At 44.5% G+C, this 27,862-nt stretch overlaps 1 protein-coding gene across 1 annotated transcript; it reads right to left on the reverse strand.

Annotated features, from left to right (window-relative positions):
* Positions 1 to 282: 282 nt before the first annotated feature.
* Positions 283 to 27,836, reverse strand: LOC115165992 (rhamnose-binding lectin). The gene is made up of 18 exons (XM_029719582.1): positions 27,739 to 27,836; positions 27,025 to 27,060; positions 23,855 to 23,908; positions 23,639 to 23,774; positions 22,852 to 22,961; positions 22,272 to 22,316; positions 21,244 to 21,382; positions 20,625 to 20,727; positions 9,684 to 9,711; positions 7,552 to 7,668; positions 7,190 to 7,225; positions 3,375 to 3,428; positions 3,159 to 3,294; positions 2,892 to 3,001; positions 2,712 to 2,756; positions 1,359 to 1,497; positions 813 to 920; positions 283 to 718 (listed from the first exon to the last, which is right to left on the reverse strand). Exons 1-17 carry the CDS (start codon positions 27,767 to 27,769, stop codon positions 815 to 817), a joined length of 1,425 nt encoding a protein of 474 aa, XP_029575442.1. The 5' UTR covers positions 27,770 to 27,836; the 3' UTR covers positions 283 to 718; positions 813 to 814.
* Positions 27,837 to 27,862: the final 26 nt, after the last annotated feature.

Consider the following 27,862-nt stretch of genomic DNA (forward strand, 5'->3'; position numbering starts at 1 on the left):
TCTAGGTTATTGTGCTGCTGAAAGTTGTGTCTTCCCATCTCTGTTGGAAAGCAGACAACCAAGTTTCTCTAGGATTATGGATGTGCTTCACACTATGCCATTTATTTTCTCTTCAAAATCTCTACAGCGTAGCTGTATGCAGAAGACTGCTTTTTGTATCCTTAAGGGTCCATGTATCCGAGACCTTAAAATTCTTCTTGGTGTGATGTAATTTGTGGATTAAAATGAAGACTAAAGTATGCGAGTGGACATGTTTCATAATATTGAACAAAGGACACCAAGTCTTGTCGATGCTGCTTAGTTTAATTCAGATCAAACAGCACAGTTCAGAAGATCATTGTTTTAAGATACTGTACTTTAGTACACAAAATGCACTAAGTATTATGGTAACAATGTTATTTGAAATAAAGTTCATTTTTTTGGGGTTAATGTTTTATTTCTCCCTTCATCCTCTTGACCGTGCCTTGCTGCAGCACCAGGGATAAGGATCCAGTGGGGCCTCATTTCAAAACATGTTACTACACACAAATTATGCCTTTGACCAAATACACAATGAATGTGATATACAAATCTTGAATTGACATGGAAATATGAAATACATATTTTACACTCAATTGAGATTTCAAAGGAGGAGAGAGGAGAGGAAAGACAGAAATCCACCCAATGAAGAGGAAGATATCCAAGAAGTCCCTCTGGTCTTTGTTCCTCAGAAGATTGCCTGCAAAACAAAAATGGTCAACCCCCAGCATTCTACTTCCCAGTTGTGTGAGTGCGTTAATGTGTGTGTGTGTGTGTGTGTGTGTGTGCCTCACGTTTAGCCACAGGTGTAAGCCACTACCAGGTACTTGTAGGTTCCTACACAGGGATCTCCAAATAGAGAGTTGGACGCCGGGACGTCACACTGGCTCTTCCCATCACAACTGTGTCAACGATAGGTACAGGTTAACACTACAGTCATGTTTCTACAGTACAGGTTAACACTGCAGTCATGTTTCTACAGTACAGGTTAACACTACAGTCATGTTTCTACAGTACAGGTTAACACTACAGTCATGTTTCTACAGTACAGGTTAACACTACAGTCATGTTTCTACAGTACAGGTTAACACTACAGTCATGTTTCTACAGTACAGGTTAACACTACAGTCATGTTTCTACAGTACAGGTTAACACTGCAGTCATGTTTCTACAGTACAGGTTAACACTACAGTCATGTTTCTACAGTACAGGTTAACACTAGTCATGTTTCTACAGTACAGGTTAACACTACAGTCATGTTTCTACAGTACAGGTTAACACTGCAGTCATGTTTCTACAGTACAGGTTAACACTACAGTACACACTGCAGGTTTCAGTACCTCTTTGCCACCTTACTGGCAGTGGTGGATTGGCTGAGGCAGTTGGTGTTGGTTAGTTGGTTAGCGGGCCGACTAAAGGAACACACTTGCTGGTCACGGCGGCCATAGTTGGCACTGTGGATCTGGATTGTACCTTCATCTGAGGGAGAGGAGGATGAGGTAAGGCCGGATGTCTTTGGTGTACAAGTGATGGTAATAAACAGTGTACAATATTGCTCTACTATATCATATGAGATGTGACTATACTGTACAGCAGTGTTTACCAGCTTATCACATTCTAATAGAGCAGCATACCACCCTGCATCCCACTGCTGGCTTGCTTCTGAAACTAAGCAGGGTTGGTCCTGTTCAATCCCTGGATGGGTAACCACATGCTGCTGGAAGTGGTGTTGAAGGGCCAGTAGGAGGCACCCTTTGCTCTGGTCTAAAAAAAGATCCCATTGCCCTGTGTAGGGTGCCGTCTTTCCGATGGGAAGTTAAACGGGTGTCCTGACTCTCTGGTCACTAAAGAGCCCATGGGACTCATCTTAAGAGCAGGGGTGTTAACCCCAGTGTTCTGGCTAAATTCCCAAATCTGGCTCTCATACCATCATGTCACCTAACCATCCCCAGCTTACAATGGCTCATTCATCCTCCTCTCCCCTGTAACTATTCCCCAGGTCATTGCTGTAAATGAGAATGTATTCGGTCAACTTACCTGGTAAAATAAGGGATATATAAAAAAATAAAAATAAAGAGCCTCCCCACATTCTAGTTGGGCACCAGAGCCTCCCCACATTCTAGTAGGGCACCACAGCCTCCCCACATTCTAGTAGGGCACCACAGCCTCCCCACATTCTAGTAGGGCACCACAGCCTCCCCACATTCTAGTAGGGCACCACAGCCTCCCCACATTCTAGTAGGGCACCACAGCCTCCCCACATTCTAGTAGGGCACCACAGCCTCCCCACATTCTAGTAGGGCACCACAGCCTCCCCACATTCTAGTAGGGCACCAGAGCCTCCCCACATTCTAGTTGGGCACCAGAGCCTCCCCACATTCTAGTTGGGCAAAAGAGCCTCCCCACATTCTAGTTGGGCAAAAGAGCCTCCCCACATTCTAGTTGGGCAAAAGAGCCTCCCCACATTCTAGTTGGGCAAAAGAGCCTCCCCACATTCTAGTTGGGCAAAAGAGCCTCCCCACATTCTAGTTGGGCAAAAGAGCCTCCCCACATTCTAGTTGGGCAAAAGAGCCTCCCCACATTCTAGTTGGGCAAAAGAGCCTCCCCACATTCTAGTTGGGCAAAAGAGCCTCACCACATTCTAGTTGGGCAAAAGAGCCTCACCACATTCTAGTAGAGAAAAAGAGCCTCACCACATTCTAGTTGGGCAAAAGAGCCTTCACACGTGATGCTGCGTGCTGCAAGGACAAACAAAAATAAATTACAGACCACACTGGCCACTGCTGGGAAGACATAAATAAAGACATACCTTTTCATAGCAGACATTAGCCAGGTGTAGTATTTTGTATTATTATACATAGAAACAGACTGACTTGCTAGGATGCAGGTGTAGGTGGTTTCCAGGTATTTGTAGATTCCAACACAGGGGTCAGAAGTACGGAAGACTTCAGTGTTCACTTCACACACCTGTTTCCCATTGCACCTGGGGGATATCAGGAGGTAAGATGAGCTATGGCTGAGAATTAATCAAACGCGTTGTCAACAAGCATGCAGCGCTTGACATTTAAAGCAGACATCTGCAATGTTTACTGGGAACATCAGGACAATTGGCTTAAAAAAAAGGCACATTGATACTGAACCTATGTGAAAGGACCTCCAGGGTGCCCGTCTGTGAACACTGTGTGTTGGACAGCTGGTTGGCAGGTCGTCCTTCTCTGCAGGTGGTTCCGTCAGTCCGTCCGTACAGAGCTCTCTCAATGAAGATCACTCCAGAATCTAGCAGGGCAAGAAAAACATCGTAAAGAAACAGACAGCACTATGAAGACACCATCAGGATAGAATGTGTGTGTTCTTACCACAGATCAGGAACTGGACGTTTTCTCCATTGTCACAGGTGACCACTCTCGTCGCTGAGGAAGAAACAATCACATATACACTGAACAAAAAATAAACGCAACAAATAATGTGTTGGGCCCATGTTTCATGAGCAGAAATAAAAAATCCCAGATGTGTTCCATATGCAAAACAGCTCCTTTCTCTTAAATGTTTCACAAATTTGTTTACATCCCTTTTAGTGAGCATTTCTCCTTTGCCAAGATAATCCAGCCACCTGACAGATGCGTCAAATCAAGAAGCTGATTAAACAGCATGCTCATCATTTTTTTATTTCACCTTTATTTAACCAGGTAAGCTAGTTGAGAACAAGTTCTCATTTACAACAGCGACCTGGCCAAGATAAAGCAAAGCAGTGCGACAGAAACAACAGAGTTACATGGAATAAACAAGCGTACAGTCAATAACACAATAGAAAAAAAGAATGTCAATATACAGTGTGCGCAAATGGCTTGAGGTGGTAAGGCAATAAATAGGCCATAGTAGCAAAGTAATTACAACTTAGCAAATTAACACTGGAATGATCGATGAGCAGATGGTGTGCAAGTAGTGATATTGGTGTGCAAAAGAGCAGCAAAGTAAATAAAAACAATATGGGGATGAGGTAGATTGGGTGGTCTATTTACAGATGGACGATGTACAGCTGCAGCAATCGGTTAGCTGCTCAGATAGCTGATGTTTAAAGTTAGTGAGGGAAATGTAAGTCTCCAGCTTAGGCGATTTTTGCAATTCGTTCCAGTCACTGGCAGCAGAGAACTGGAAGGAAAGGCGGCCAAAGGAGGTGTTGGCTTTGGGGATGACCAGTGAGATACCTGCTGGAGCACATGCCACGGGTGGGTGTTATCGTGACCAGTGAGCTGAGATAAGGCGTTGCTTTACCTAGCAGACACTTGTAGATGACCTGGAGCCAGTGGGTCTGGCGACGAATATGTAGCGAGGGCCAGCCGACTAGAGCATACAGGTCGCAGTGGTGGGTGGTATAAGGCGCTTTGGTAACAAAACAGATGGCACTGATAGACTGCATCCAATTTGCTGAGTAGAGTATTGGAAGCTATTTTGTAGATGACATCGCCGAAGTCGAGGATCGGTAGGATAGTCAGTTTTACTAGGGTAAATTTGGCAGCATGAGTGAAGGAGGCTTTGTTGCAAAATAGAAAGCTGATTCTAGATTTGATTTTGGATTGGAGATGTTTGATATGAGCCTGGAAGGAGAGTTTACAGTCTAGCCAGACAACTAGGTATTTGTAGTTGTCCCGTATTCTAGGTCAGAACCGTCCAGAGTAGTGATGCTAGTCGGGCAGGCAGGTGCGGGCAGCGAACGGTTGAAAAGTATGCATTTTGTTTTGCTAGCATTTAAGAGCAGTTGGAGGCCACGGAAGGAGTATTGTATGGCATTGAAGCTCGTTTGGAGGTTAGTTAACAGTGTCCAAAGAAGGGCCAGATTACACAGGTACACATTATACTGGGAACAATAAAATGTGCAGTTTAGTCACAACACAATGCCACAGATGTCAAGTTGAGGGAGCGTGCAATTGGCATGAGTACTGCAGGAATGTCCACCAGAGCTGTTGCCACAGAATTTCATGTTCATTTCTCTACCATAAGCAGCCTCCAACGCTGTTTTATAGGATTTGGCAATATGTCCAACCGGCCTCACAAACGCAAACACGTGTGACACCACCAACCCAGGACCTCCACATCCAGCTTCTTCACCTGCGAGATTGTCGGATATGCCCTCCGACGAAACATCACATGCAAAGCGCCAATACAGAACTAAGATCAAATCGTACTACACCGGCTCCGACGCCCGTCGGATGTAGCAGGGCTTGCAAACGCCAGACTACAAAGGGAAGCACAGCCAAGAGCTGCCCAGTGACAAGCCTACCAGTTGAGCTAAATTACTTCTATGCTCGTTTTGAGGCAAGTAACACTGAAACATGCATGAGCACATGAGCTGTTCTGGATGACTGATCACACTCTCCGCAGCCGATGCGAGTAAGACCTAAAAACAGGTCAACATTCACAAGGCCGCAGGGCCAGACGGATTACCAGGACAAGTACTCCGAGCATGCGCTGACCAACTGGCAAATGTCTTCACTGACATTTTCAACACGTCCCTGATTGAGTCTAATACCAACATGTTTCAAGCAGACCACCATAGTGCCCAAGAACACTAAGGTAACCTGCCTAAATGACTAACGACCCATAGCACTCACATCTGTAGCCATGAAGTGCTTTGAATGGCTGGCCATGGCGCACATCAACACCCTTATCCCAGAAACCCAAGACCCACTCCAAATAGCACACCGTGCCAACAGGTCCATAGATGATGCAATCTCTGCCCTTTCCCACCTGTACAAAAGGAACACCTACGTGAGAATGCTATTCTTTGACTACAGTTCAGCATTCAACACCAGAGTGCCCTCAAAGCTCATCACTAAGCTAAGGACCCTGGGACTAAACACCTCCCTCTGCAACTGGATCCTGCTCTTCCTGACAGGCCAACCCAGGTGGTAAGGGTAGCTTACAAAACATCCGCCACACTGATCATCAACACGTGGGCCCTCAGGGGTGCTTGCTCAGTCCCCTCCTGTACTCCCTGTTCACTCATGACTGCACGGCCAGGCACGACTCCAACGCCATCATTAAGTTCGCCGATGACAAGTGGTTCAACGACGAGACAGCCTATAGGGAGGAGGTCAGAGACCTGACCGTGTGGTGCAAGGACAACAACCTCTCCCTCAACGTGATCAAGACAAAGGAGATGATTGTGGACTACAGGAAAAGGAGGACCGAGCACACCCCCATTTTCATCGACCGGGCTGTAGTGGAACAGGTTGAGAACGTCAAGTTCCTTAGCGTCCACATCACCAACAAAGTAACATGGTCCAAGCACACCAAGACAGTCAGACTGAAAAGACTTGGCATGGGTCCTCAGATCCTCAAAAGGTTCTACAGTTGCACCATCGAGAGCACTGTGACGGGTTGCATAACTGCCTGGTATGGCAACTGCTCGGCCTCCGATCTCAAGGCACTACAGAGGGTAGTGAGTACGGCCCAGTACATCACTGGGGCCAAGCTTCCTGCCATCCAGGACCTCTATACCAGGCAGTGTCAGAGGAAGGCCCTAAATTGTCAAAGACTCCAGCCACCTTAGTCAGACTTCTCTGCTACCGCACAGCAAGCACTACCAGAGCGCCAAGTCTAGGTCCAAGAGGCTTCTAAACAGCTTCTACCCCCAAGACATACGACTCCAGAACATGTAATCAAATGGCTGCCCCCCCTTTACACCACTACCACTGGTATTATCTAGGCATAGTCACTTTAATAACGCTACCTACATGTACATATTACCAACTAACTGGTACCCCCCCGTATATAGCCTCGCTACAGTTATTTTACTGCTGCTCTTTAATTATTTGTTACTTGAACTTTATTTTTTAAGGGCTTGTAAGTAAGCATTCCATTGTAAAGTTCGGCACTTGTGACAATTAACATTTGATGTGCTGAGGAGTATTTCTGTCTATCGTAAAAACCCTTGTGGGGAAAAACAAATTCTAATTGGCTGAGCCTGGCTACCCAATGGGTGGTGCTAGGCCCACCCGTGGCTGCACCCTTGCCCAGTCAAGTGAAATCAATAGATTAGGGCCTAATGAATTCATTTCAATTGTCCGCTTTCTTTATATGAACTGTAACTCAGTAAAATCTTGGAAATTGTTGCGTGGATATTTTTCTTCAGTTTAGAAAACGATGCGCTCACACACAATCACCCACGTACCTGCAGCTGGTAGTGTACAGCAAACTGCAGCCAGCACTGAAACACATCACACAGCTAGTTCAGATTTTCTAACCTTGGTCAGTCTCTTCGTAATTCTTTACAGGAGAAGAGTAGTGTACATTATATACAGTAAGTATATACATACTGTACAGCATATAGTATGGTACAGAGTATAGACAGACATGGGACATCACCTAGTCCTCAATACAGGATGCTGTATACTAGACCTGGGTCATACTGTTTATATTAGACTTCAGTTACTTTCAATACAAACTGATCTAGAAACATCTGGAAAATACTGGAATGTATATTTTAAATGCCGTCAAATACATATTTTGTTACAAGTCAGTCAGTATACTCACAGGTGAACGCAGTCAGTCTTACAAGGAGCATGATGCTGGGTACAGGTGTGGTAGTAGCTGGTTCAGTTGTAGTAGTAACAGATAAGATGTTACAGATGGTCACCTGGACAAATAAACCTAACATTTATTGATACTTGCAAAGAACAGATCCTTGTTCACAAAGCACAGCGGATTAGCAGTCAACTCGGCAACACATAACTAAAATCTCACGCCAGCTCAAACCACAAGTACTGTGTGATGGTGCCGTCCGCTCGTTACAAAATCACCACAGCATAAAGCCCATTTTAGTTATCGTCGGGTTTTATTTTCTTTAGGTGTCGATCTACCTGTGATAATGTAACGTAATACAGTTTCAGTAAACATTTGAGTTAATTCTCTACTAGTGAGAATTTAATTAACCAGTGCTTAATTTTAGCCGGATGGCACCTTCCTGTTTTAGACTTTCGTTGGGAACCTTTTTGGCCAGATTCAGTACCTCTCCCAGAATTTCATTTGTCATCTTCACTTTTTCCCAATGTGAAAATTATAATAAAATCGATCAAAGTTCATTCGAGTTGCCTCAATGGCAATTCTTCCTAACAGGCCATTCCCAATATTTCAAATACAATCACAGGAAAAGACAGGTTGGAAAGCAAATGGCTCCTGCTGAAAAGACGACAACGGTCTGCTGTAGGCTACCAAAATATATTTGATCAGCTTCCAAATATTGTTTACAATGTGAAACGAGAGAGATGGACTTTTGGCACGAACATGTCAGACATCCTCGGCGAGAGTACTGCGCATCATTGGGTGAGTCAGTGACACTTAACTATTTTCAGTGTCACTGACTCGCCCAATGATGCGCAGTACTCTCACCAGGGATGTCCGACACATTGTGCCAAAAGCCCATCTCGACTATAACTTCGTCCTCATATTGTAGCCTACAATATATGTGTCTCCACACACCTAAGCCAAGGCTATTGATGGATTCAAAACAAGGTGGTTTTTATTGAGCTCAGAGTCAGTTTGTCAGTGTCAAAGTAGCCTGTCATTTCAATCATTTGTGCGCCATTAAAGAATCTGCCAAAGTCAGTCATGTAAAATTATGCAGAATTGCATTAAATGTATTTATATAAAAGGCCACATTTTTCCCAGACACTAGGCTACAAAACAATTTTTCCCCGGCACAACTTCTTTAAGCAGTTCTATCCTATGCCACTATACACATGCACAATCTGGTCTCAGAGCATTTTGTATAATTCTATACTTAAATCCATAACACTCCATTTAGTATGATAAGTCACATTTCATATAGTATGTATTAATTTGAGAATGTCCATCACCCATTTTGTATGAAAAGTTACAAATTACAATTCATATTATGTTACAAATTTGCTAAAGTAATCAAATGTTACAATTCTAGTTAGGAGGTTAGGCAGCTACTGTCATATAGCTTGATAATGTTAGCTGGGCTAGGGGTTACGTTTAAGAGTTAAGGGGTAAAGGTTAGCTAAAAGGGTTCGCTAAAAGGGTTAAGGGATGTGTTAGCTAACATGCTAAGTAGTTGCAAAGTAGCCAGTAGTTGAAAAGTTGCTAATTAGCTAAAGTGCTAATGTTGTTTCAAACTCGTCACCTTTGGGTTTCTAGAAATTTGCATTATACACCCACCCATCCACCATGCTTACATTTTTGTCTTACGTAACCATACTGTATCATTCTAAACTGAGTGTTCCGGATTTACTTTAACTACGTATAGTCTGAGACCAGGCTGCAATGCGATGACATGCGTGCAATGCTTTATTATAAAAGTGATATTCCCTCATGCGTTCCGGTACCTCAGAGTTCCCCAGGTCACCCCCTTCTCTCGCGCTCACTTTTTGTTCCGGCACCTACCGATTTACCAATTAAGCACTGAATTTATCAAAGTTTTCATGGGCCGGTCTTCCCATATTCACATAGATGACTACACCATATGTGAGTGCATCGCAAGACATCATTTTTTGGTTTTTCATTTCATTAGTACAATCGCCAGTTACCATAAATTTCAACATAATTTACGCCATTGACTATGTCCTTTGTTGTTTCTTTATTGGACCAATTACACGTGTACACTTTGATTATTTCAAGTTGTGTGTATTGTTTGCTCATCTCACCTTGAGCTGGCTTGTTTCTCCTGCTTCTCTGAAAGGAGCGTGCTCAGGTATTAATGATTATTTATCCTATGGCAGGCGTCCCCAATTACGTTCAGCCGTGGGACGATTTTGCTTGACGGGAATTCTATTAATGCCTCTGGCCTGCGCCCCGGGTGAACCGGGTAAGCGTTGATTACCTTCGTTTTGAACCGGGCCGCCTCCCGGCATTGAGCTGGGTGCCCCAAATTTGTCGGACGGCGAATTGTACACACCATGCTTACATCACTGGGCCCGTAATCAATCAATAAAACTTTATTGGTATGGTAGTATTTACCTATTTTGTCACAAGGTTTTTAACCACAATCTGGATTCAAATCCTAAAAGAGGGTTAGCAACCTGAGTATATTGTTCAATGAACGGGGAGATTTACGGACAGAAGATGGCGGAAACTGAGGTTTTGTTTGACACTACTAGTGAGTCGAGTGAAGCTAATAGTACAGAAAGTGAAAATGAGTGGGTTAGTGGCGAAGAAAAAAGGGAAACAAGAAAAGTAAAGCTATGTTGGAAAATAGGAAACCACTAGACTCGTTTTTGGTCCTAGTCAGGGTTTTGGATGAATGCTACATGGGAAATGCATTCAATGTCTCCAGGAAAATCTGGAATGTGTTGGAAGAAAGTGTGGAGTCGGTGAGTCACAAGAAGTTGTCTTATTTCTGTGTATGTCTGCGGAGCAGAAGAAGCAGGTGTTAAGCAGTGGCGACCCGTCATTCAGGGCAGGTGGGGCTCTGAGACCCACATTTTTAGCAACAAAAAATATCTAAATATTTTTTGGGGGGGTGGGGCTTGCCTGTTTTGCATGTTATTTTGGCATTAATACGTGTCACATGTCAGTTTGAAACAACGTAAAAATATATATTGAGTTAATAACCTCTTACAGCTCCTTAAGGATAGGGGGCGGTATTGACAATTTCGGAAAAAATATGTGCCCATATTAAACTGCCTCCTACTCAAACTCAGAAGCTAGGATATGCATATTATTAGTAGATTTGGATAGAAAACACTCTGAAGTTTCTAAACCCATTTGAATGGTGTCTGTGAGTATAACAGAACTCATATGGCAAGCAAAAACCTGAGAGAAATCCTACCAGGAAGTGGAAATCTGGATGCATGGGCTCCCTTCAAGTCATTTCCTATTGAATACACAGTGACGTAGTATTCAGGCTTCCACTAGATGTCGACAGTCTTTACAAAGTTGTTTGAAGCTTCTACGATGAACAGAGCCCGAATGACAAGGAGGGGAAGTTGTTGAGGCAGGGGGTGACATCACTTCTTGGAGCGCGTTCATGAGGATGGATCCCTCCCGTTCCAAAACCTTTTTCAAGACACAGGAACCGTCCGGTTGAAATATTATTGAATCTTCACGTTCTGAAGGCCCTAAAGATTGATGTTTTACAACGTTTGACATGTTTGAACGAACGTAAATACAACTTTTTTAAACTTTTCGTCGCGACATCGTCCACGCACGAACAACAAGGAGTTATTTGGACATAAATTATGGACTTTATCGAACAAAACAACATTTGTTGTGGACCTGGGATTCCTGGAAGTGCCTTCTGATGAAGATGATCAAAGGTAAGGGAATATTTCTAATGCAATGTATGATTTTAGATGACTACAAGATGGCCGCTATCTGTATAGGCTAGTGTATTTTTCTCAGCTCAGTACTCAGATTATTGCAAAGAGTGCTTTCCTCGTGAAGCTTTTTTGAAATCTTTCATAGTGTTTGCATAAAGGAGATGTTCGTCTATAATTCTTTGAATGACAATTTCATTTTGTATCAATGTTTATGACAAGTATTTTTGTAAATTGTGGAGCTGATTCACCGGCAGTATTTGAGGGAAAATATTTTCTGAACGTCACGCGCCGATGTAAGATGCTGTTTTATATATAAATATGAACTTTATCGAACAAAAAATTGATGTATTTTGTAACATGATGTCCTAGGAGTGTCATCTGATGAAGATCGTCAAAGGTTAGTGCTGCATTTAGCTGTGTTTTGGGTATTTGTGATGCATGCTAGTTGCTAGGAAAATGGCTGTGTGGTTGTTTTTGTCGATGTACTCTCCTAACATAATCTAATGTTTTGCTTTCGCTGTAAAGCCTTTTTGAAATCGGACAATGTGGTTCGATTCAGGAAAAGTGTATCTATACAATGGTGTAAAATAGTCCTATGTTTGAGAAACAGAAATGAATATGGCGCTCTGATTTTTTCGCTGGCTGTTGATCCCGGTTACGGGATCCATGCGGCAAGAGGTTTTAATAACGCTGCATACAAACATGGACTGTGGTTCAAACTCAAAGTAGACAGCCCTCGGCCCTGTGCCCTTGGGGGAATCCCCGCTGCTTTGTTTATCGTTGGTCCAAATGATTAGCCAAGCAAGGGAAGTTTGCAACGTAAGCCCCTCAGCCCTCGTTTTTTTTTATGGAGTTTGCGAGTGTACAATTATGTTCACTTCGGAGCCTGAAAAGCCCCATAATTAAATTTGTAATGATTGTACATCCGCTAAGTAAAGTCCGCCTAAACTTAACCTAAACGTCAATATGGAGTCAACATACAAGTGTAAGTAAAAATGAATGTAAATAAGTTTGAAATTGTGCTACTAATGCACAAACACATCTCATAAAAGTAATGATGTTTTTGTTTGGTTAGCTTTTACAAATAAAACATTTTCCACCTTCAGAAGTTGCTAAGCAGGCTAATGTTAGTTAGCTAATTAATTTGCAAGCTATCATACAGTAGGTGTTTATTAATAATTATATAGTTAATATAAGTAGACATGCAATCATATAAAGCACCCACAAGCTACCGGTGGCTGAAAACACAATCGTTGCGGGATGAACGGCTGATGAATTTCCGTGCAGAGGCGGTCCATTTAAAAATCATTCCTTCCTCCCTCGCCCTTTGCCCTGTAAGTGTATACTCGTTAGACGTCATGATACCTCATCAGAACTGTCCACTTAATTTGAGGGCTGGGGGACAGGGTGTGTCTTTTAAGTGTTTGAAATGCAGCCATGGTCTTTTTTAAAAACATTTTTGAGTAAGTCAACTCCAAAATGCAGGTGTTTCAGCCTAGCTCAGTGCTTTCTGTGGTGGTGGGGCGGGACAGCAGAAAATAGGAGCATTGTGCCGTGATTGACTCAGTGTTCTGTCACTCATGGGGTCCTTACACAATAGCCAAGCTTAAGTCCTTAGAAAGGGTAGACATCCAACATTTCAGCCCTTTGGTTCCTGTCAAGAAGGCTCAAGGTCATTGGCCACAGAAATTATGTAATATCACGTTATATGTTCAAATCAAAGTTTGTCACGTGCACCGACTACAAAAGGTGTAGACCTTACTTACAAGCCCTAACCAACAGTGCAATTTTTAAGTAAAAAATAGGTATTAGATAAACAATAGATAAGTAAAGAAATAAAAAAACTGTAAAATGACAGTGAAAATAACAGTAGCGAGGCTAAATACAGGTGGTACCGGTACAGAGTCAATGTGTGGGGGCACTGGTTAGTCGGGCTAATTGAGGTATAAAGTACATGTAGGTAGAGTTAAAGTGACTATGCATAGATAATTAACAGAGAGTAGCAGCAGCGTAAAGTAAGGGGTTGGCGGGTGGGGGGTGACGGGACACAATGCAAATAGTCCGGGTAGCCAATGTGCGGAGGCACTGGTTAGTCGGTACAGTAGCTTTGATTGTACTGATCATGTCAACATATTACTTTCACAATTTTAGCTACTGTAGCAGTCATCATGAATCAAGTCTACTGGCAAGTCCTTTTTAATCCTTGTCATATGAAGAGAAATAATGAAGAGAAATATAGATAAAACGTATTGGTGCTCATCGGCCATTGGACATAAACATTACACAACAATTTGGAGATCGCAAATTCAACAATGAGTGGTTTGTAAGGAATTGGTGACAGTGGCTAACTGCAAGAATTGCAGCTGGGAAGTCGGGAATTGTAACGGCCGTCTGAAGGAGTAGACCAAGGCGCAGCGTGGTTAGTGCTCATCATAATATTTTAATGGAACACTTTAAACAAAACAAGAAACGAACGACAGCCAAAATAGTTCTGTCAGGTAACAACACTAAACAGAAATTAACCACCCACAAAACCCAAAGGAAAACAGGCTACCTAAGTATGGCTCCCAATCAGCGACAACAAAGTACAGCTGTCCCTGATTGAGAGCCATACCATGCCAAAACAAAGAAATACAAAACATAGAAAAAAGGACATAAAATAAAACCCCAAAACACACAGAAAAAACCCCCCTGCCACGCCCTGACCAAACTACAATAACAAATAACCCCTTTTACTGGTCAGGACATGACAGGAATAAACCGCTCAAACTGGGAAAATACATTTTGAACGGTCATTCAACTCGGAATTGTAAATCCGTCATCTTTCTCTTTGATGACAAAATTTGTCCACAAAGGACTGCCGCGCCACTTTCCTGTTCAAGCATATCACAACAAGTGAGTCCAAAAATATCTTATGCTTCTTCATAAATGATGTACTGTAGGATGCCAGAGAGATATCTATCCTGTAGCTAAGAAAGTAATACTAAGTGTATGTTGTGTAGTAAGCTGTTAGTAGCCCATGTGCCTCACCCTAGTAATTTGGTCTATTTTCACCAACGTGGTATTGTAAACACATTGTTCCTGGCCGATGTGTGCTTGTTTACTAAACTTTTGTACAGTTCTGACAGTGCTACTGATAGTAGTGGTGGTGCTTGTTTTTTTAAAAGGCACTAAATGAGGCTGAATGAACTGTTTTGCTGCCAGACAAGGCTCCGCTGAAAGCCAGGTGTAGCAGTGGTAAGGTGTTTGGACTGCTGTTTGGACTCTGCTGTTGGAACAGCTTTATGTAGGCCCTAACAGTTTGTGGGCACCGATTGTCACCATTATAGGGCAATTAATGTATTGTTTAGTGTTGTGTTGTGTAGTGGCTTTACTGGCATGCACCCACTTTATTTTTTACATTTTTTTTGCCCCACCAGGATTTACATGCTAAAATCGCCACTGGTGTTAAGACTCAAAAAGATATAATTGGAATGTTTCCTGCATGGATTTTCGTAGCAGGGAGCCTATCAAGGGGGTTATTTATTGGGTGGAGCAAGAAATAAAGGCAGAATATATGTGAAAAAAATCGATGGAGTTGTTGGTGCACGTCGATTGACCTGTATGGTGGACGGAGAAAATAAGTATTCTTCATCCATGCTACTGTTCTTTGATGATGAGTCTCTCCCTTCTCATATCAAGTTAGGATTCATGAGATACCCTGTAAGAGCTTTTGTGCACAAGCCCCTTCAGTGTCATGCATGTAAAAGATCTGTCAAGTGTGTGCAGAAGGGAAGAATATCGTATACCAGATGAAGGGAAATGCTGCAAATGTGGAGGTGAAAATGTGCCTGAATTCTTGGAGAATGAGGTGGCAAGGGTAAGGAGTGTCCAGTCTCCTATCTGGAGGCGTTGAGAAAATTGGAAGGAACGAGTGGCAGGGAATAAGCAATGGTAGTAGAGCCACCAAGACCAGTGAAGGTTTCTCATCAACCGAGGGATAGTAAAATGCTACATGTTAAAAAGGTGGACTTAGTATTATTTATTGCAATGGTCATAAGCTGTACAGCACAAGGGAAAAAGAAGTCTAAGAAAATTGGAGTCATTGTGAATGCCACTGAACGTTTTTTGGGTCTTCGTGATAGTAGACCCAAATAGTAGACTCAAAAAGATATAATTGGAATGTTTCTTGCATGGATTTTCGTAGCAGGGAGCCTATCAAGGGGGTTATTTATTGGGTGGAGCAAGAAATAAAGGCAGAAGATATGTGAAAAAATTGATGGAGTTGAGGCTGTGCAAGAAATCCTGTCTGTGAATGTGGCCCAATCATAGGCCCGTAAGCCTGTGTAGGGATGTATTTTGGAGTGGACTGTGTTTGAAGAAGTATGAGTTTATTTTTTAAAACTGTTTTATTTTCCGTGTTTTATTTTGTATGATGGCGTTTCCCCCTTTCCCTGAATATTTTTTTGTTTTGTTTTGTTTCTTATTCAATACCCCATCCAGCTGGTGACGGTAATACACCTTTAACATTGAATGCCAACTGCCGTTAAACCCCATCGAAGAAGAACCCAAATAGTGGAAGCAGAGGCGACAGTGGCAAGGAACAACTACCAAGGTAGGAAGAAACAATTCTGTTCCTAAACTATGGGATTTCCATGGCAAAAGACTACAGTACCATCAAAAGTAACCCATCAACGGTAACACCGTTAACGGTAACATAAGAGAAGGTGTAGGTGTCAGCGTGTTACCTAAGTGAGGAAAAAATAAGTGGAGGTAGGTTTATTAGTCAGGGGTGATCAAAACCATCTTGAAGCATGGATTCTGATTGGTCAGACCAGTTTTGAATAGTCCTTAGCACAGGTGCTTCCTGTTTGAGTTTCTGCCTATAGGAAGGGAGGAGTGAAATGGAGTCGTGATCAGATGTGCCGAAGGGATGCCTTGTAGGCATCCCGGAAGTTGGAGTAGCAGTGGTCGAGTTTTTTAGCAATGTGTTGATAGAACTTCGGTAACATTTTTCTCAAATTTGCTTTGTTAAAATCCCCAGCTAAAATAAATGCGGCCTCAGGATATGTGGTTTCCAGTTTGCATGAAGTCCAGTAAAGGTGCAGACCCAGAGGTGCAGACCCCGAATGCACCTTAACCAAAAGACCCCAACAATAACCCACAACAAAAACCCCAAAACTAAAGGGAGGGTGGCCACCGTCACCAACGGTTCCTGTGCAAACACCCCCCCCTTCCCCAAACTCCCCGCTACGGAGGTGGCTCTGGTTCTGGCCCTAGTCCCCAACCTAACCTGTCCGCTGAAGGCTCTGGGCTGAGGAGCGACTCTGGAAGCTCCGGACTGGCGGGCGACTCTGGCTGCGCCGGACTGGCGGGCGACTCTAGCTGCGCCGGACTGGCGGGCGACTCTAGCTGCGCCGGACTGGCGGGCGACTCTGGCTGCGCCGGACTGGCGGGCGACTCTGGCTGCGCCGGACTGGCGGCCGTCTCTGTCTGATCCAGACTGTGGGCCGTCTCTGTCTGTTCCGGACTGTGGGCCGTCTCTGTCGGTTCCGGACTGTAGGACGTCGCGGGAAGCACTGGACGGGGCACTATTGCCGGAAGCTCTAGACGGGAACTGCGCACTAAAGGCCTGGTGCGTGGGGCTGGCTTTGGAGGCGCCAGACTAGGGACACGCACCACAGGGCTAGTGCGAGGAGCAGGAACAGGACGTACTGGACTGGGCAGGCGCACTAAAGGCCTGGTGCGTGGGGCTGGCTTTGGAGGCGCCAGACTAGGGACGCGCACCACAGGGCTAATGCGAGAAGCAGGAACAGGACGTACTGGACTGGGCAGGTGCACTAGAGGCCTGATGCGTGGGGCTGTGTTTGGAGGCGCCAGCCTAGTAACACACACCTCAGGGCTAGTGCGAGGAGCAGGAACAGGGTAAACTGGACCCTGGAGACGCACTGGAGGTCTGGAGCATACAGCCTGCACAACCCTTCCTGGCTGAGTGCTCAACATCGCCTGGCCATACTGAGGAGCTTTAACCAATCGCACCGGCCTTTGAATACTTCTGGGCAATATAGTGCGCATTTCCGCATAGCTCGGTGCTTTCTTGATCCGTCGCTCCCTGTAATAAGCACGGGGAGTTGGCTCAGGTCTGCATCCTGACTCTGCCCAACTCCCCGTGTGCCCCCCCCAAAAAAATTGGGGGATGCCTCCTGGTCTCCTCTAGCTCCCTTAGTTTGTCCTCCCAGAATCGTTGTTCATCACTCCAAGTCCGTCCTTCTCCCTGGTGCTCCAAACCCCGCTGCTTGGTCTTCGTTTGGTGGGTAGTTCTGTCAGGTGCGTCGTAAAAAGTGGACCAAGGCGCAGCGGGTATCGTGCTCATCTTCCTTTTTTATTTGGATAAACGTGAACACTTAACAAAAATAACAAACAACGACGAAACAGTCCTGTAAGGCTACACAGCTATACATAGAAACATTACACAAAAACCCAAGACACATAAATCAAACACACCCCTGTCACGTCCTGACCATACTATAATAACAAAATGACCCCTTACTGGTCAGGACGTGACAATTTCTCTCATATTTTTTATTTTTGAACCTTTATTTAACTAGTCAAGTCAGTTAAGTTAATATTCTCCTCACATAAGTCAGGTGATATCAGAAGAGATTTAGGGGAAGAGCTTTCACTGATTCAGATGAACACCCACTTTCACAGTAATTGTCCTCTGTTACAAAATGTTGATTTATCACCGCCTCTAATGTTCTTGGTATACCGTTTCCTTTTGTGAGTTGAAGGAGATGCATGAAATTATGTTTATTGCCTGTTTACATTGAATAATAATTTACCCTCCAATATCCCTGTGTTTTGGCGTTGTTTGTATACCCCAGGTTTTTGTGGAGGGAAACCTTTCTCTTCAAGCAGACTGCTCTGTCTCATGACGGTCTGTGAACGGAACAATAACTGTTTGCTCTGTCCTCCTAGGTATCTGGGAGTCAGTTTGAGCATTTCCTTTTGTTTTGGCCTGATTTTGGCTACATTCATTATTGATCTAAAGTGTGATGGAAAAGCAGCCAACAAGTGCTCAGCATATGTGGGAAGTCCTTCAAGACTGTTGGAAAAGCATTCCAGATGAATCCGGTTGAGAGAATGCCAAACATGTGCAAAGCTGTCATCAAGGCAAAGGATGGCTACTTTTGAAGAATTTAAAATATATTTTGATGTAACACTTTTTTGGTTACTACGTGATTCCATATGTGTTATTTCATAGTTTTGATATCTTCACTATTATTCTACAATGTTGAAAATAGTAAAAATAAAAACCCTTGAATGAGTAGGTGTGTCCAAACTTGAATGGTGCTGTATATTTGAGCAATAAGGCCTGAGGTGTAGTATATGGCCAATATACCACGGCTAAGGGCTGTTCTTATGTGCGACACAACAGAGTGCCTGGACACAGCCCTTAGCCGTGGTATATTGGCCATATATCACAAACCCCCGAGGTGCCTTATTGCTATTATAAACTAGTTACCAATGTAGTTATAGCAGTAAAAATACATGTTTTGTCATACCCATGGTATACGGTCTGATGGCTGTCAGCCAATCAGCTTTCAGGGCTTGAACCACCCAGTTTATAATTTATTTTTGTCTACTGTAAATATGAGCGCCCCACTGCTTTTGCAACGGTACCTTTGCCCTTGAAGTCCTGCGTCCACGTGTATGTGTGGACTACCATCTTTGGACGCCAGGTCCCGTTAAATTCTTAACAGGGGAAAGAGTTGAACATTTTCTTTCTCTTCTGTTCATGCTGCTGGGTTGGACAGTGAGGTAGTGACAGATGCTACAATAACTCAGGTCTGTGTGTACAGTGCCTTCAGAAAGCATTCATACACCTTGACTTACTCCACTTTGTGTTACAGCCTGAATTCAAAATGGATGACGAAATAAATCTCACCCATCTACACATTTAATACATTTTTTGCAAATATATTTAAAATGAAATATAGAAATATCTAATTTAGATAAGTATTCAAACCCCTGAGTCAATACATGTTAGAATCACCTTTGTCAGTGATTACAGCTGTGAACCTTTCTGGGTCTAACAACTTTGCATACCTGGACTGTACAAAACTTACACATTATTAAATCAATTCTTCAAGCTGGTTGTTGACCATTATTAGACAGCCATTTAAGTCTTGCCTTAGATTTTCAAGTCGATTTAAGTCAAAACTAACGTACTCCAGTGTATATTTGGCCTTGTGTTTTAAGTTATTGTCCTGCTGAAAGGTGAATTTGTCTCCCAGTGTCTGTTGGAAAGCAGACTAAACCAGGTTTTCCTCTAGGATTTTGCCTGTGCTTAGCTCTATTCCATTTTATTTTTATCCTATTGCCGATGACAAGCATACCCACAACATGATGCAGCCACCAGCATGCTCGAAAATATGAAGACTGGTACTCGTGTTTGTTTGCCCCAAACATAAACCATGTAGCCAAGACCTTCAAATGTTTTAATCCTTCTTGGTGTAATATCATTTGTTTATTCAAATAAAGTATTTAGTGTGTAAGGACATGTTTCATAATATTGAACAAAAGACAGCAAGTCTTGTCTTTATGATGCTTAGCTTAATTCAGACCAATCCCCACCGTTCTTAGTTAAAATCAGACCAACATCACAGTTCTTAGTTAAAATCAGACCAATCACCACAGTTCTTAGTTAAAATCAGACCAATCACCACAGTTCTTAGTTAAAATCAGACCAATCACCACAGTTCTTAGTTAAAATCAGACCAACATCACCACAGTTCTTAGTTAAAATCAGACCAATCACCACAGTTCTTAGTTAAAATCAGACCAAGAACCTCCGTTCTTAGTTTCATTCAGACCAACCACCTCAGTTCAGAAAATCAACATTGTTTTGAAGAAATACTTTGGTACACAAAATGCACAAAGTATTATGTCAGTGTTATTTGAAGAATAGTTTTGTTTTGGGGTTAATGTTTTATTTACCCATGCTTCCTCCTGACCGTGCATTGCTGCAGCACAAGAGGGGCCTCATTATGTTTTTACTACACACAAATTATGCCTGACGAAATACACAATCAATGGGATTTACACATTTTGAACTTGACATGGAAATATGCAATTTACATAGATTTTACACTCAATTGAGACTTCAGAGGAGAGAAGACAGGAAAGAAAGACAAATCCACCCAATGAAGAGGAAGATATGCAAGAAGTCCCTCTGGTCTTTGTTCCTCAGAGATCTCCTGCAAGACAAAGATGGTCAGCCCCAGTGTTCTACTTCCCAGTCGTGTGTGTGTGTGTGTGTGTGTGTGTGTGTGTGCCTCACGTTTAGCCACAGGTGTAAGCCACTACCAGGTACTTGTAGGTTCCTACACAGGGATCTCCAAATAGAGAGTTGGACACCGGGACGTCACACTGGCTCTTCCCATCACAACTGTGTCAACGATAGGTACAGGTTAACACTACAGTCATGTTTCTACAGTACAGGTTAACACTGCAGTCATGTTTCTACAGTACAGGTTAACACTACAGTCATGTTTCTACAGTACAGGTAACACTAGTCATGTTTCTACAGTACAGGTTAACACTACAGTCATGTTTCTACAGTACAGGTTAACACTGCAGTCATGTTTCTACAGTACAGGTTAACACTGCAGTCATGTTTCTACAGTACAGGTTAACACTACAGTCATGTTTCTACAGTACAGGTTAACACTGCAGTCATGTTTCTACAGTACAGGTTAACACTACAGTCATGTTTCTACAGTACAGGTTAACACTACAGTCATGTTTCTACAGTACAGGTTAACACTGCAGTCATGTTTCTACAGTACAGGTTAACACTGCAGTCATGTTTCTACAGTACAGGTTAACACTACAGTCATGTTTCTACAGTACAGGTTAACACTACAGTCATGCATTTCTAATAGTACACTGCAGGTTTCAGTACCTCTTTGCCACCTTACTGGCAGTGGTGGATTGGCTGAGGCAGTTGGTGTTGGTTAGTTGGTTAGCGGGCCGATTAAAGGAACACACTTGCTGGTCACGGCGGCCATAGTTGGCACTGTGGATCTGGATCGTACCTTCATCTGAGGGAGATGAGGAGAGGTAAGACTGGATGTCTTTGGTGTGTGCTAGTGATGGTAATATAAACCATATATAATACTGCTTTACTATGCTACTATGCAGAGCCTCACCACATTCTAGTAGAGCACCAGAGCCTCACCACATTCTAATAGAGCATCAGAGCCTTACCACATTCTAGTAGAGCACCAGAGCCTTACCACATTCTAGTAGAACATCAGAGCCTTAGCACATTCTAATAGAACACCAGAGCCTTACCACATTCTAGTAGAACACCAGAGCCTTACCACATTCTAATAGAGCATCAGAGCCTCACCACATTCTAGTAGAGCACCAGAGCCTCACCACATTCTAGTAGAACACCAGAGCCTTACCACATTCTAAGAGCATCAGAGCCTCACCACATTCTAGTAGAGCACCAGAGCCTCACCACATTCTAGTAGAACACCAGAGCCTTACCACATTCTAATAGAACATCAGAGCCTCACCACATTCTAGTAGAGCATCAGAGCCTCACCACATTCTAGTAGAGCATCAGAGCCTCACCACATTCTAGTAGAGCACCAGAGCCTTACCACATTCTAGTAGAATATCAGAGCCTCACCACATTCTAGTAGAACACCAGAGCCTTACCACATTCTAGTAGAGCATCAGAGCCTCACCACATTCTAGTAGAGCACCAGAGCCTTACCACATTCTAGTAGAATATCAGAGCCTCACCACATTCTAGTAGAACACCAGAGCCTTACCACATTCTAGTAGAGCATCAGAGCCTCACCACATTCTAGTAGAGCACCAGAGCCTTACCACATTCTAGTAGAATATCAGAGCCTCACCACATTCTAGTAGAACACCAGAGCCTCACCACATTCTAATAGAGCATCAGAGCCTCACCACATTCTAGGAGAGCATCAGAGCCTTCACACGTGATGCTGCGTGCTGCAAGGACAAACAAAAATAAATTACAGACCACTGTGAAGACCCTCCCACTCTGTCTGCTGTATTTTCTCGTTGCTCTTGTTCCTTATTAGGATGCTGGTGGGCGGAGTTGGGAGGGTCGTCAGCTACATGGGAAACACCTGGGCCCGGGTGTGTCCCAGGATAAAGGCACCTCTTCCACATTCATTGGAGAGACTCTCTCCATGCAGACACCTTGTTGTTTTTGGTTGTTGTTTGTTTGGTGGCTTTTTCGTTGTTTGCTTTGGCACCTTTCAACACCTTGCATTATTACATTCATGAATGCCAAACACTCACTTACACTACTGATTACACACACTATGGTTCATTGTTCTTAGGTTACTTTAGTTAATAAATATATATTTTGATACTCCTTGTCTCCACGTTGCGAACTCTGAGCCAGTTCATAACACCACACTGCCCACTGCTGGGAAGACATAAATAAAGACAGACCTTTTCATAGCAGACATTAGCCAGGTGTAGTATTTTGTATTATTATACATAGAAACAGACTGACTTGCTAGGATGCAGGTGTAGGTGGTTTCCAGGTATTTGTAGATTCCAACACAGGGGTCAGAAGTACGGAAGACTTCAGTGTTCACTTCACACACCTGTTTCCCATTGCACCTGGGGGATATCAGGAGGTAAGATGAGCTATGGCTGAGATTTAATCAAACGCGTTGTCAACAAGCATGCAGCGCTTGACATTTAAAGCAGACATCTGCAATGTTTACTGGGAACATCAGGACAATTGGCTTTAAAAAAAGGCACTTTGACGATACAACAACGCTCCTCTGACTGAATCCCAGCCTGTCTTTTTTAAATAAACTGTGTGTGACTGAATGTACCTCTGTGAGAGGACGTCCACGGTGCCTGTCTTTACCAAATAAACACTGATTGAATACCTCTGTGAGAGAACCTCCAGAGTGCCTGTCTTTATCAAATAAACGCTGACTTAGTACCTCTGTGAGAGGACCTCCAGGGGGCCTGTCTTTATCAAATAAACGCTGACTGAGTACCTCTGTGAGAGGACGTCCACGGTGCCTGTCTTTATCACATAAACACTGACTGAGTACCTCTGTGAGAGGATCTCCACGGTGCCTGTCTTTATCACATAAACACTGACTGAGTACCTCTGTGAGAGGACGTCCACGGTGCCTGTCTTTATCAAATAAACACTGACTGAGTACCTCTGTGAGAGGACGTCCACGGTGCCTGTCTTTATCAAATAAACACTGACTGAGTACCTCTGTGAGATGACGTCCACGGTGCCTGTCTTTATCAAATAAACACTGACTGAGTACCTCTGTGAGAGGACCTCCAGGGTGCCCGTCTGTGAACACTGTGTGTTGGTCAGCTGGTCAGCAGGTCGTCCTTCTCTGCAGGTGGTTCCGTCAGTCCGTCCGTACAGAGCTCTCTCAATGAAGATCACTCCAGAATCTAGCAGGGCAAGAAAAACAATGTAAAGAAACAGACAGCACTATGGGGAGACCATCAGGATAGAATGTGTGTGTTCTTACCACAGATCAGGAACTGGACGTTTTCTCCATTGTCACAGGTGACCACTCTAGTCGCTGAGGAAGAAACATAAATACCATAACGTTATAGATGTAGATGCGCACACACACACAACCACCCACACACACAACCACACAACCACCCACACACACAACCACCCACACACACAAACATACATTTACATTTACATTTAAGTCATTTAGCAGACGCTCTTAACCAGAGCGACTTACAAATTGGTGCATTCACCTTAAGATACCCAGTGGAAAAAACACTTTACAATAGTGCATCTAAATCTTTTTGGGGGGGGTAGAAGGATACTTTATCCTATCCCAGGTATTCCTTAAAGAGGTGGGGTTTCAGGTGTCTCCGGAAGGTGGTGATTGACTCCGCTGTCCTGGCGTCGTGAGGGAGCTTGTTCCACCATTGGGGTGCCAGAGCAGCGAACAGTTTTGACTGGGCTGAGCGGGAGCTGTGCTTCCTCAGAGGTAGGGAGGCGAGCAGGCCAGAGGTGGATGAACGCAGTGCCCTTCTTTGGGTGTAGGGCCTGATCAGAGCCTGAAGGTACGGAGGTGCCGTTCCCCTCACAGCTCCGTAGGCAAGCACCATGGACTTGTAGCGGATGCGAGCTTCAACTGGAAGCCAGTGGAGAGAGCGGAGGAGCGGGGTGACGTGAGAGAACTTGGGAAGGTTGAACACCAGACGGGCTGCGGCGTTCTGGATGAGTTGTAGGGGTTTAATGGCACAGGCAGGGAGCCCAGCCAACAGCGAGTTGCAGTAATCCAGGCGGGAGATGACAAGTGCCTGGACTAGGACCTGCGCCGCTTCCTGTGTGAGGCAGGGTCGTACTCTGCGAATGTTGTAGAGCATGAACCTACAGGATCGGGTCACCGCTTTGATGTTAGTGGAGAACGACAGGGTGTTGTCCAGGGTCACGCCAAGGTTCTTAGCACTCTGGGAGGAGGACACAAGGGAGTTGTCAACCGTGATGGTGAGATCATGGAACGGGCAGTCCTTCCCTGGGAGGAGGAGCAGCTCCGTCTTGCCGAGGTTCAGCTTGAGGTGGTGAGCCGTCATCCACACTGATATGTCTGCCAGACATGCAGAGATGCGATTCGCCACCTGGTTATCAGAAGGGGGAAAGGAGAAGATGAATTGTGTGTCGTCTGCGTAGCAATGATAGGAGAGACCATGTGAGGATATGACCGAGCCAAGTGACTTGGTGTATAGTGAGAATAGGAGAGGGCCTAGAACAGAGCCCTGGGGGACACCAGTGGTGAGAGCACGTGGTGCGGAGACAGATTCTCGCCACGCCACCTGGTAGGAGCGACCTGTCAGGTAGGACGCAATCCAAGCGTGGGCCGCGCCGGAGATGCCCAGCTCGGATTGCATAGACAACCACCCACAAACACAACCACCCACACACACAACCACCCACCCACACATCACCCACACACACAACCACACAACCACCCACACACAACCACCCACACACACAAACATAGGCAACCACCCACACACACAACCACCCACACACACAACCACCCACCCACACAACCACCCACACACACAACCACCCACCCACACAACCACCCACACACACAACCACCCACCCACACAACCACCCACACAACCACCCACACACACAACCACCCACACACAACCACACACAACCACCCACCCACACAACCACCCACACACACAACCACCCACATACACAACCACCCACATACACAAACATTGACAACAACCCACACACACAACCACCCACACACACAACCACCCATACACACAACCACCCACCCACACATCACCCACACACACAACCACACAACCACCCACACACACAACCACCCTCACACACAAACATAGGCAACCACCCACACACACAACCACACAACCACCCACACACACAACCACCCACCCACACAACCACCCACACACACAACCACCCACACAACCACCCACACACACAACCACCCACCCACACAACCACCCACACAACCACCCACATACACAAACATTGACAACAACCCACACACACAACCACCTACACACAACCACCCACACACACAACCACACAACCACCCACACACACAACCACCCACACACACAAACATAGACAACCACCCACACACACAACCAGCCACACACACAACCACCCACCCACACATCACCCACACACACAACCACACAACCACCCACACACACAACCACCCACACACACAAACATAGGCAACCACCCACACACACAACAACCCACACACACAACCACCCACCCACACAACCACACAACCACCCACACACACAACCACCCACCCACACAACCACCCACACACACAACCACCCACACAACCACCCACACACACAACCACCCACCCACAAAACCACCCACACACACAACCACCCACCCACACAACCACCCACACAACCACCCACACACACAACCACCCACACACACAAACATAGACAACCACCCACACACACAACCACACACCCACACAACCACCCACACATACAACCACCCACCCACACAACCACCCACACACACAACCACCCACACACACAACCACCCACACACACAACCACCCACACACACAACCACACAACCACCCACACACACAACCACCCACACACACAAACACACAACCACCCACACACACACACAACCACCCACACACACAACCACACAACCACCCACACACACAACCACCCACCCACACAACCACCCACACATACAACCACCCACCCACACAACCACCCACACACACAACCACCCACACACACAACCACCCACACACAACCACCCACACACACAACCACCCACACACACAACCATCCACATACACAAACATTGACAACAACCCACACACACAACCACCCACACACAACCACCCACACACACAAACATAGACAACCACCCACACATACAACCACTCCCACACACATCCACCCACACACACAACCACACACAACCACCCACACACACGAACACACACAACCACCCACACACACAACCACCCACACACACAAACACACACAACCACCCACACACACAACCACCCACACACACAAACATAGACAACCACCCACACACACAACCACCCACACACACAAACATAGACAACCACCCACCCACACACACAAACATACACACACACCCACACCCACGTACCTGCAGCTGGTAGTGTACAGCAAACTGCAGCCAGCACTGAAACACATCACACAGCTAGTTCAGATTTTCTAACCTTGGTCAGTCTCTTCGTAATTCTTTACAGGAGAAGAGTAGTGTACATTATATACAGTAAGTATATACATACTGTACAGCGTATGGTACAGAGTATAGACAGACATGGGACATCACCTAGTCCTCAGATAGGGCTACCTAGACCCCCCTTTTATGCTGCAACTACTCTCTGTTTATTATCTATGCATAGTCACTTTAACTCAACCTTCATGTACATATTACCTCAATTACCTCGACTAACCGGTGCCCCCGCACATTGACTCTGTACCGGTACCCCCTGTAAATAGCCTTGCTTGTTATTTTACTGCTGCTGTTTAATTATTTGTTACTTTTATTTTCTATTTTCTATTTTTTACTTAACACTTATTCTTAAAACTTCTTAAAGCATTGTTGGTTAAGGGCTTGTAAGTAAGCATTTCATTGTAAGGTCTACACCTGTTGTATTTGGCGCATGTGACAAATAAAATGTGATTTGATTTGATACAGGACGCTGTATACTAGACCTGTGCCATACTGTTTATATTGGACTTCAATTACTTTCAATACAAACTGATACATTTAGAAACTTCTGGAAAATACTGGACTGTATATTTTAAACTCTGTCAAATACATATTTTGTTACAAGTCAGTCAGTATACTCACAGGTGAACGCAGTCAGTCTTACAAGGAGCATGATGCTGGGTACAGGTGTGGTAGTAGCTGGTTCAGTTGTAGTAGTAACAGGTAGGATGTTACAGATGGTCACCTGGCCAAATGCACTTGATAT

The sequence above is a fragment of the Salmo trutta genome, chromosome 3, assembly GCF_901001165.1.
Source record: "Salmo trutta chromosome 3, fSalTru1.1, whole genome shotgun sequence".
NCBI lineage: Eukaryota > Metazoa > Chordata > Actinopteri > Salmoniformes > Salmonidae > Salmo > Salmo trutta.